The sequence below is a fragment of the Harpia harpyja genome, chromosome 8 (genome assembly GCF_026419915.1).
Source record: "Harpia harpyja isolate bHarHar1 chromosome 8, bHarHar1 primary haplotype, whole genome shotgun sequence".
In the NCBI taxonomy this organism is placed as follows: Eukaryota; Metazoa; Chordata; class Aves; order Accipitriformes; family Accipitridae; genus Harpia; species Harpia harpyja.
In genome coordinates, this window is record NC_068947.1 from 51,152,288 (window position 1) to 51,164,390 (window position 12,103).

General features: G+C 41.6%; 1 protein-coding gene across 4 annotated transcripts in view; it reads right to left on the minus strand.

Annotated features, from left to right (window-relative positions):
* Positions 1-1,576: 1,576 nt before the first annotated feature.
* Positions 1,577-12,103, minus strand: part of WARS2 (tryptophanyl tRNA synthetase 2, mitochondrial) — a 47,185-nt gene continuing 36,658 nt past the window's right edge. For all 4 annotated transcript variants that reach the window (XM_052794671.1, XM_052794673.1, XM_052794674.1 and 1 more), the window contains exons 5-6: positions 10,712-10,830; positions 1,577-8,625 (exon numbers count right to left, since the gene is read on the minus strand). In XM_052794671.1, coding sequence (XP_052650631.1) covers positions 8,177-8,625; positions 10,712-10,830 — 568 coding nt within the window. In that variant the 3' untranslated portion in view covers positions 1,577-8,176. The remainder of the gene's footprint in view (positions 8,626-10,711; positions 10,831-12,103) is intronic.

Genomic DNA, 12,103 nt, shown 5'->3' on the forward strand with positions numbered 1-12,103 from the left:
AACTAAAGAGAACTAAAACACCCCCTGCCCCCCCAACCTTCCAGCATCCATTAAACCTTCTCAGGCCACCCAGAGATCTCCCTTGACAACCCACTCATCATCTACTGAAACATCCTCATAAACCACAAAGACGACATTCACACTTCAGCTAATCCATCTCCTCAAAGGCAAGCAGAGAGTAGAGTGAAGCCCTTTGAGCCAGGACTTTGCTGGCTGAAAGAAGAAAAAAAATGGAGTTTCTATCCCTGCCAGCATGTGATGCTTGTAAGCAAAATGGATTAAAACATCAGTGGTGCTCACCACCCCAATTTTGCTGTTCTTTTATACACGTATATTGTAACTCTGAAGTCTATTTTAACACCACTGTTTTTCTGTAGGAATTAAGCCCATTAGAAAGAAGCCTCCCGCAAAAGCACATTTCATCTTCAAGTGGAGCCAGAACAACCTGCTCCCACATAGAAGCCAGCAACACACCTGAATCCAAGATCTTTAGAATCCCAGCACATCCCTGAGCTGTTTCTCCGATGGTTATCAAACACCAAAATGATACTTTCCCAACAGGTCACACCAACACCATGCAACCTGCAGCCTTCATGCAGCCCACATAGTAAATTCATCCACTTCTCAGCTTCCTTCTAGGGGGTTCATGTTGCTGAACATAAGCCAGGAGTGTCGCAGCTTAGATCAGTTGTCTCAGCGGCAGCAGTAATCCTCTCCCAACCAAAGTTTTCCCAAGGTCCATGAAGGCCCTTCTTCCTCAGGTGTCAACGTGCATGCCTAGCGAACGCACTAGCTCTGAGAAAGAAATGGGTTTAGTCGTTCACATCCAGTGCATTCAGCCTGCGACTAGCCAGTAACTCCAGCACTTCTTGAGAAGTGCTCTTGATGTGACGGGGAGGAGCTTTCTGTGCATCAAAACTACAGTTAAACCGTGGCCCTTTGAGATGCCTTGGCAACATGGATTCCACATATGCCCCAGGAATGTTTGACTGGATTCTTTTAAGAGACACAGCCATTGAAGCCCAGCATTTACTCTGCACACCTTGCTTCCTGTTGCAAGAAAGAAGTGTAACCTATATTTAAGAGCAAGAATCTCAGGAGTAACTTTCTGGTCAGAACAGATGGAAGGCAGGACACAGCACATGTGGATAACAAGTCTTGAAGAACCACAGCTACTGTAAGGTAAATACCCACCCTTTTTTTTCCCCCCTGAATATCCACACAACTTCAGTTTTGGGGTTTGCAAGCACTTATGTCAGTAACAGAAAGTTGATGAGGGTTGCCTAAAAAGAATGGATGCCACACTGCCACCCTGAACTTACATTTGGCCCACAAGCCTAAATAGAAAATCGCTTTTTCCCATTCTCGCTGTAGGAACATCTGCCAGACAGGCCGGGAAGGAATAAGTGTGGGCAAAGCAAGCTCCAGCCCACTCAGAAAGATCTTTCTTGGCTTGAATACTCAAGAGGCACTTATTGAGATCTTTGTTATTCATTCAGCAAACACCACAAAGAGAGTCTTGAAATACATCTGAACAACTGTTTCCAGTCACAATAAAAAGTCAGTCTCACAACGCTGAACATACAAGATTTTACTTCACTCTGAGAGGGATGTGCTTTAGGGAAGGAAACATGACAGTAAACAGGGTGAATGAAGCCAGAGACCACCTACACCAGAAACTCTGGGTAATGCCAGAGAATAGCCTTGTTTTGATAAGTTTCATCTGCATTTAGCTTAACAAGATGTTTCTATAAATGCTGGGGCATCACGAAAGAAGTTTTCACCAAAGATAGCAGAGAACATACATCCAATGTTTCTGACAGAATTTTCATTAATTTTATCGTCACGTAACCATCATTTCACGTTGATGGACGAGTCGTAGATACAACAGCATGTGGGACAAGTGACACTTTCCATGCAGGATCTTGCCTGTGCTTTGTATGACCTGAAGTCCCTACCTGACCTGTGAGCATCTTGTTTCAGAATGGTTTAGGACAGCAGGAGAGATCTGGTACCACCTTGCTCTGTCATAAGCTGTTGCTTCCCACCTGTAAGGGTTAATCCATTAACCCTTCAAATTAGACTCATACTGTCTTTACATTGATTGTATTGAGGAAGCAGATGGCTTGCTTTACTCCACCATCACATACAGCCATGTGACTTCTCATGTCGGCCATATGAATGAGACTATGACCATGCTATCATACCCAGCCTTTTACAAGCATGCTGTTACTACCAAACATTTAATAACTTCTAAACATTTCGGTGCTGGAACTCTTGTTCTGACATTTCATCTTGCAGATACACCAAACATAGCACATCTGGAACCGATCGAGCCTTCTGGTGTGGCATAGATTTGCTGTTCCTGTCTCACAGCCACGTTGGAGTGCTGAGAGCACGACAGCACAACAGACATTAAGCTCAGTGCTTAGTTTCACGTCCACAGGCAGCACAAGACCACTCATGTAGTGGATAATCTCACCCTCAGTCATGGTGTTCTGTGACAGCAATCTACCACAGTAGCAAAATATCTTCCCAGATGTTAAACCGTTTATTGTAACTGGGCACATGTGCTCATCCCTCAGTGCAGGAGGCTGGCATTTGGGTTTATATAAAATAACTGTGAAACCAAAGCTGCTGCCCAAAAGCAAAATGATCAATGAATCTGCCATTTGCATAATAATGTGAGACTGTTGCAGGTAGAATGATTTTTCATTGGCACAAAACAAAATAAATACTTTTCTGTCAAAGCTTCCACAATATGACCATTAGCACAACCAACAAAACGCGAAGAAAAGACAGTGGGCATCAGCACAGAATCTTTTGTGACAATAAAGAGAATTTTCCATTATTTCAGCTGTCATCCGGTCACCAAAGGACTATGCAATAGAAAGCTTGGTTGGAAATTCAAGTTTAACAAAAGTCTTCTCTCACAACCTAGTGAGTTAAAAAAACCAAACGAAAACACAAAAGCTTTAATTAGATCAATGAGTGTCACAGAAGATCACAGTTTTGCTGCAGCATTCTCCCTGAAACTGGCTCATGCAACTAGTAAAGTCCCACAATGTAATGGACTTCTGAGATGATGAGAGGAGATGCTTGGGTCCTTCCAAGACTTTTGACTACAAAATAAAGTGACATTCTTCTTGCAGCACAATCATTATTGCCAAATTTACCCAGAAAGAAGGAACAGATCAAACCATTTAAAGGAAATTAGATAGTCCAATACAGCAGAAAGAGGGATTTTGTTTTCCTGGCAAGAACACATAACACCTTTCCTGAAGAGAAAACCTTTTCCAGTAGACTCCCTATGCTAGCATGCTAGTTTCATTCCCTCTGTGAAGCAATCAGTCATAAACAAACAGGTAGGCAGCATCCAGGAACTCAAATGCAGAGACATCAGTACAGGTGAAAGAGCTGTCTGTTGTTCTGAACATAAATCTAACCAAGCTGGACCACTGAAAGAGCATGCTCATTAGATTCAAGACTCAGACCCACCTGCGTCCATATTGTTGCTATTGCCAGAACCACACACAAATCCTCTCTTGAGTTTTGTCATGATCCTTGAGCCACATGGATAAGTAGAATGTACATCAGAGCAGTAATGAAAAATACGAATGAGTCATTCGGAATGGACCTTTGGCTCTTACTGATCCTACAGCAACTACTGAAGTTGGTATTGTAGCTTATCAAAAACAAGCTGTTTTGGGAAATCCCATTTTGGGAAAACATCCAAAGGCTTTGGAACTGAGGATTAGATTTGGCTTTGGCAAATGGTTTCCAAACACATTTCTGCTGACACAATCATCTAGCAAACTGTAGAGACCAGAAAAGTTACCGTTTCATGTTATAGAACAGTCCTCAACAAATCAGATGCAGAGTTCCTACGTAAACTGACATAAAGGCTTTCATCAGGAGTATTTGCTCTGATAACCTATAGTCCCAAAACATTTAGATGCAGGTCTGTCCCAAAGGATCCCATTTCACTGTCCTCAAGCTTTCAGCTCACTCGTATGAACTCCCTAAGCTTGAATGGAGGCAACCATAACCCTGCTAAGGAGTTTTGTCTGAATTGTTTGTAGACAAACAGACGCTGAATCAGAACTATGCACAAAGCCTTCCGGAGAATCTGAGAACCCAGATCGTGGTGTTTGAAAACTAAGTATACTTCAATCACATCTTTAAGAGTTACAAACAAATTCCAGTATAATGTACAATATACATAAACTCCAGTTATTTAAGGCACGGATGTATGCTGGAGCAGTGCCACAGTTAATTTATGAGGCCAGTCATCATCTGGAGTCTGCTGAAAAAAACATTGTTCCTGCATCTAAAATGCCTAGTAAATTCTGTGTTCTAAATTGGGAGCACAGAACTGAGACTCACTATCAGCATCTTCTGATAAGTGATAAGATGACTTCCTAGGAACCATTGGCCGCAAAGACAAATGTCTCAAGCGTATAAATGTTTTAGTCAGATCTTAGTAAGTTATTCACTGTGGAGCTGATATTTATCTCTAAAGGTAAGTGAATTTCTTCAGTTACCTGGAGATGCTAGGTCCAATACTGCAGATCCCAACCACTACATATGTACTTCAGATGCACTAAACATACAGGAATGGGAGAAGAGGAGATTTTGAAACTAAGACACAAATTACTGCACATATTCAAATAAAAGGATCGCTGAAGAAAAGGAAGCTGAAAAAAAGAGCAACACAGCAAGGGGTGAGGATACCTCTCCACCTTTCAACTCTTCTTTCTTCAACTAGGAAAGATGTGATTGGATCTCTTTCCCATCCAGTCCTGGAAGAACACCTTACAATGATTTCTGCAGCACCACGGGGCATGTCTACACTAGCACTGCGGTTGGGATCACGAGTGTGCTTCTGCAGAAACTCCCCACCATCCCCACTAACTGCACTTCAGCAACTATCACAGAGAAGTCTCAGGGAATATGAACTGGATGAAACCAAACATGAAAACACGTTTCAGAAGTGCACCTACTGGACTCCAGATGTAAACAAACAGCAAAACCCTGGCACACCATATTAGAGTTAGTGGGAAACCAATCCTTCTGAAATACATAGCATAAAACCTTCTCCAACAACTGTTCTCTAAAAAGCTGCTCTAACTCATCTGCACTACTTTGCTAAAGTAAACACTGCCACAGTACACCATCCAGAATAGGTGCTTACAAAAACGTTCTGAAGAGGAAACAGGGAGGTAGAAGAGCAGAGACCTTTGCTCACTGACAGCAGTGAGCACACATTGCTTCAAGCTCAGCTTCTGCCTGACAAACTCATCCCAGATGCCAAGTAAATGGCTCAAGGAATGCAAAGAGGCAGCCAGGCTAGGCCCAGCTAGACTCTTAACCTGAATACCAAGGTGGTTAACTTCCCAGAAAAGCCACACTCTAAGAAAACTGAAATAGGCAGCAGAAACCTGCAAACTTCTACATTACAGCTGTCTCCTCTCAGGGGACTCTAGTGATCCTGGTTGTTAGTGGAATTGGGATTATTTCACTGGGCAGACGCAGCTTTTATTTTGAGAATTCCTCCACAGGAGCTACTAAAATAAAAAGCTAAGCCAACAATCAGTAGGTGAACATACTCATTTCACACATTTCACTTTCCTGAAGACGAAAAACAGGCATATTTCCTTACTTGAAGGTCAGGCAAGTTAAGATTTGTTTGACTGATAGGGGAAAGGGAAGGGGAAAACCCCAATCTATTCTTGAATTAAAAAGAAAGAAAATAGTAAATTTGATTGAAACACTGCTAAATATGTAATGTATTAAACCCCTACCCCGAAAAAAGGGCTCTTTGGAAGCTTTTCTTCCTGCTTCACCTATGTGATTTTCTGAACAAACAAAAAAAAAAAATCTAAGTTTTGGAAAGAGAGCTCAGAACAGTTTGGGTAACGAGCCAGAACTGCCTGTTGATGTCACCCCCTCCCCACTTTTTTTTAATAAACTGTATTGAAGACATATGAATACTCTTATTTCCTTTTCACTGCAAAGGAGGTGTGTTGAATGCCAACCCTGTACGTTAGGTGATTTGAGCATCAGAAACATAAAGACACCTTGAAACTATGATTTGTCTGTTGAATACATGCTCCTATCTTTGCTAGTGAAAAAAAGGAACAGGTAGAAACTAGATACATTAAAGATTTCTGGCATCTCCATGAGTGCTGTGTTAGCTTCTCTTAAGGAACCTATTATGAGACTTTTGCAGAAATCAACCCATGTTAAAAAGTGTCACAAAGAACACTTTATGCCAAGTCAGTAAGCAGCAGTAACTGTGTGCCTTACTTTTCTGTCTTAGTTCCCATGCAGACTAATGTAGCTGTTAAACACCGACAAAAGTTTTGTAAAACTACCTGAATATGCACAGTTATAACTGTGCCCTTTCCTAATCCACTGCAGCTAATTTGGAACCAGGGACTATTTTTGAATACACGTATTCTTTCCAGAGGACATTACCTTGGACTTGTCTACACTGAGTTTGGTTTCCCACCATTCTGTCTCCATCCACTCTGCTTCTCTAGTCTTGACTAACTTTAGAAACTCTGTCATCATCAAGTTCTTGCATGGCAGTTCTCTTCTTCAGATCCCTAACAAATAAATACAGGTCTCAGTACAGATTCGCAGACGCTCAGTCCACAACTTCTTGTTTTGCAAAATTAAATAAATCTTTCTGAATCACCTCACTACGATCATCAACTAAATTTAAAACTAAATAGCTTTTTTTTTTTTTAAAACACAAACAAACAACTGCACTACATAGAACCCCCCCCAGTTTTACTAACTCAGTCATGTAAGACTGCTATCCTTCAAGACAAATGCCATAGCTATGTAATGGTTATGAGCTGCTGGAGTACAGGATGAACTCAATTTACATTACAGTATAGCACTTTCAAACACAGCACCATTAAGTGCAATGATATACTTAAATATGCTGGCACAGGAGCAGTAGGGCTTTCATTACCTTTTAACATGTACTACTTCTCCCCTCTTCAGAAGAGGGTGTCTCCTTTTGGCAATTGCCCTTTGCCACACATTCCCCAACAAACGCCATGATCCGTGGGTCCCAGTCTGTGGGTCTTGTGAGGCCTAAGATCAGCGCAGACTAACACCATTCTCGCATCACTGAGCTTTCTTGAGACTCAGCAGTGAGAGTTCATAAAGATCTATTTAATCCCATTCTGGCTCTGACCTCAGCACAATTTTCTAAACAAGTAATTTTGTACATTTTACAGAAAGTTCTCCGATTTCTCAACCTAAGATTTTTTTTCACACAGGATTACATCTTTTCCCTTGCACCTTTTCTAAAGGACTCCTAGACTTGATGCTGAACTGGAAATCCTGGAGCTCCCTGCTAAACTGAACAGCAGGTGGAATAGGAGCAGCTGAAGCTGTCTTTTCTCACTGAAGTACCTTAGACCTGACCAGCAGGATGGCACAGGTGGCAGAAGGGAAATTCAAGTCCACTCTTGGATTCTTTGGAGTGACTATCAAAGAGGCCATCTAGCACAGTAGTCACAGTGAGTTTTAGAGTATGGATAAACATATGCGTAAGACACACTGACTCACTTCACACAAACTAGGTTCAGATACAAAATCACACTGAGTTTGAAGACACGAGAGGGAGAAGCAGCAAGTTCTCTCTTCATCACCCTGAGCATTTTGATTTGTAAGCCTGTGCTTTTATGCTGGTTATCCACAAACACATTCAATCACCGTATTGAAGCTGAATAACTACCAATGGGATGAGTTGTTCATCTGTAACAAGATCACATGCACAGCTAAGGATGTTCTTGAGAAGATTACAAATCTTTCTGCTAGATTCTGATCACCTCGCCTATACCTCAGCTTCTTGCAGCGGTCAATGGAGAAACCCAAAACCCCATTTGGGCAACCTTGTATTCTGCTTTTGTGTGATTTCTTCATGAATTGTGATTGCTTCTGCCCTCCCTCTTTGACTATCCAGAAAAGCTCAGTGCTGGTCCCACTGGAAATATCTGGCTTCATGCACATTTTTTAATGCAAACACCTTCAATGTTCTACTTGGATTTTCCAGGAAAAAAACGTTTTGTTTCAAACCAAAATGATTAAGAAGATACAAATAACAAAATGTCTGTCCCAGGAAACAAAAGTCCTTGCAAATACTCAGCAGTTTCTACTGAAATCCCACCAGTCGTCTTACTTCCTGATAGATAGGGGCAGCCAGTTCTTTGGCTTTCTCTGCTCCATCTTCTAAAACCTTCACCAGATGGGATTTGTCTTCCTGGAGTTTCTTGATTTCATTCCTGATAGGTGCAAATCTTTGAATAACTGACTCTGCTACTACCATTTTGTAGTGAGCCGTGTCGAGACCAGTCGATTGGTGCAGCACTTCTTTGATGCTAAGCCCGGTTACTGCGGCATGAATGGACACCAGATTGGAGACACCAGGGCGACTGGCTGGGTCATAGGTCACCTCAGAGGTAAAGTCAGTCACAGCTTTGCGGAATTTCAGCACTATTTCGTCAGGGCTGTCTGCTATGGTAACAGTAGCTAACTTCTGTGGGTCTGACTTGGACATCTTCACTGTTGGATCTCTGAGGGATTTTATTTTCTTTGTTGTACCTTAACAAAAAAAGAGGAATAATTATGAACACACATAGACAATGGTTTCTTATGACAATTGCTAAGAACACTTTGCAGCAAGCAGCATGATGAAGCTCTCTGTTTATCCTTGCTTAAAAATGAGTTGTGAGCAGAATCGTGTATGCTCCTCTAGTCCTTATGTCCTTCCTGTCCTTCTAAGCCACCTTTCTCCTCCCATAAACAAAAGGAAAACCTGCTCCATTTCTCCCCTTCTCGCTAAGCAGAAACTTCTGCTGGGACACTTCCCAATATTTTCTGTGGCTACATGCTGATTTTCCCCCCAGACTTTCTCTTCCCTTGTATTCCTGGCACTGGAGACAAGTTATCTAGAGAGCATGGACTGCACATTACTGAAAGGTTCTGTAACAGTGGAGAAACAGGTTAAATCCCCCAGTAAAAAAGAATCTCAGAACAGTTAATCTCCTTACTTTAGGAAACTCTTCCACCCCAAATCTCTTGGTTATTCTCCTAAACATCAGTAAAGACGGTTAATAAAAGTTCCCTAACTGAACACTAACCAGGTCCGTTAGAGGGAAAGCACTGTTCAGATAAGAAAGGTGTGGGTATTGTACAAACTACTAAGATATATGTGGGTACATGAAATAGAATAGTAGCATTAGGGGAATATTGCAAAGTACTTTCTTTAACAGCATCAACCCAAACTGTTTCAGTCTTTCACCAAGAAACATCATTCATGGAGTACACAAAGTACCACTGATCTAGGAAGCACTCACACCAATTGTTTTTTAGACACCTAAGACAGCCAACTAAATTACTTGCATACACCTCCGAGATGGCCTGTGTACTCAGTGAAAGGATAAGTGTTCTTCCAGGGTACAATTCAGACTGCCCCAGAAAGTGCTCTGTTCTGAACCATCTTTTGGAAGAGTCTGTCTCTTTCCTGTAAATTTGAAGTAGTCCAGGTAATCTAACTGCCTACAGCTAGTGAGTCTGAATAGGTCCCTAACTCCTCCATTCGTCTAGGATATCTCATTGGTTTGCATATACTTGTGAACTTATGAAGGTATGCTTTTCATCAGGGAATTGAAAAGTTTGGGGGTTTTTTTTTTGTTTTTTTTTTTTTTTTTTTCCCCCAGATTGAGCTTTTTATTTCCTGGCAAACAGTCTCATCTGCATCATAGGCTACACTCAGCTCCTCATCACAGTGCTTAGTATTTAATTGTTCATTAGAAACTGCAGAGCTTGCAATACCTAGTATTCTCTAAGCTCCACTCTGGGTCTAACACCATTTTTGTCACTGAGGCTTGAAAATTGAGAAAGGTTTATTACTGCCTGTCTTTTCTAAGGTGAGGGCTCCTTGCCCTTTTGGGGGCGAAGGTCTCTGCTGTGCATTCCTCTACATTACTTACAACAAAGATGCAATGCTTCTTCCTTACCCAATTCTTCACGTTTCTTAACAAACGTGCCATTCGTGCCATCTGACTCCTCCTCACCCCCCGGCCTATGACCTTATAGCTCAAAAATGGCTGAGAAGATTTTCCTTATAAGTCTCCCTGAGTCCAAGATCAAAAATGGGAAGTCTAAGCTCTGTAAGAGACCCTTACAGAAATACACAAGTATATATTAAACACTCTTAAAAGATTTTTGAGCACTGTACCAATAAGCCTACAAGCTGTTTAGCATGCTTAATGTAAACATCTACCATTCAGACACTGAAGAATTCTGCTTGCTAGAGGTCTCTTGTCTTGTTGCTTACGTATCTCCTGAACTAGCAACGTGGAGCAGAGACCCGACTCTTAAAAGGTCCAATACTCGGAGAGCAAGGCTGACTGGCAGCAGCAGAGTGCATCTGGCCCCCTGGACTAGAATACCAGACGTCACATACATTCCTCTACCAGGGATTTGTAAAGTCTTATGTCTATCTTGGGAGTTCAATTTCACAGCCTCTAGTCTCTTGTTGTCAGTTTTTAATCTTCCACTCCCTTAGCATCAGTTTGCTCCCTTTTCTTGGTCCCTGAAACTATCTCCACAATATTTAAATCCATCTTCAACACTGAACTGCAGTTAAGGGAGAAGAAAAAAAAAATAACCAAGACCAGCTCACTTAAAATGGCTTTGGGCACAGGAAAGAATTCTCCATATTTCTTGTTGAAATGTTGTGCTATATCTTGGGCTAGTTCCAGGTGCAGGACTTGATCTTCTCCAACGGGAACATGTGTCGACCTTTTAATAAAAGACAGATACAGGAAACTCAGCAAAGCTCTCTGGTTCTGCTGAAATGTTACTCAAGACTGTCACAGCTTCTGCCATGACCGAGGGCCAGACTGAGCCAAACACTCAGTCCCAGCTAGATATAGGTGCTGTGGGAACAAGATCCCAAACTGACTGTATCCCAGGATGAGTCTGCTTTTTGTGCTGAACTGAAGCACATCTCCAAGGGCAAAAATAACCCTTCGCAAAAACATATACGGTAAAGATACCAATAAGAGCAAATCATTAAACTCAGCTCAGAGAAAGGTTTTTGTAGCATCTCCTGCTGTCTCTTTAGAGATCAAAGAGCACGTGTTACAGTGTGCGAACAAAGTAAGAAAGATCTGCAAGGCATAAAGCGCAAGCACCTTGCTTTGTCAAGTCTCAGGAAAACATAACTGTCGTCGAGAAGTTAGTACTGTGGATTTATCAAGGGAAGGAAAGAAGAGAGTGGTTCTTCCTCGTGGGTCACCATTGTATAAATATCATGTGGGCCAGTGCCTCTATTGCCACAAGTGTTATCATTCATAGATTAGAACTGTTAGCATCAAAGGATCATTTGATCTTCTGTATTGAACTTAATAGCTTGAATGCAGTTCTGGAGGAAAACACGATCTGCATCAGAGGACATCAGGAGGTGAAGAATCCATTACTTCCCCTGGCGATTCTTTCCCACAGTTAATCATACTCGCTAAAAATGTATGAATCTTTTAGATGAGGCAGACTTGAAGTCTTGCCAGCTTTTGATTACTCTCCCTTCTCCCAGAGGATTTTTTTTCTAAGGCTTGTGGGGTATTCAGCTCTGAATCCTGGATATGCTCCAGTGTAAGAAAGTTCACTATGCATCTTTTAAGCTCCCAGAAAATTTCAGTTCAACACGGTACTCCTTCCTTCCGATTCTGAATTACTGGGCTGACATCCAGGAATCAATTTGTCCACCTTTATTCCCCACCAAACAGTCAGCAAGGCAACCTAAAAACAGTTACAGTAGCCAATAGGAAATCACAGTGGCCTACAACTAACAGAAAGAAAATCAGTTACCGTAATCAATATACTTTAAGCAGGTCAAAAGAAATGTTTCCATATGCCAGAATGGTACCATATTCACAAAGTTTGCCATTAAACAGAAAACATATTGTCTTTGTAAATGACTCCGCATAATTCTTTGCCTTTTTCCTTGCTGTTTTTTTAATATTTCTGTCCTGGTGCTATTTTTATTCCTTTCTGTCATACATTTACCTTCTGT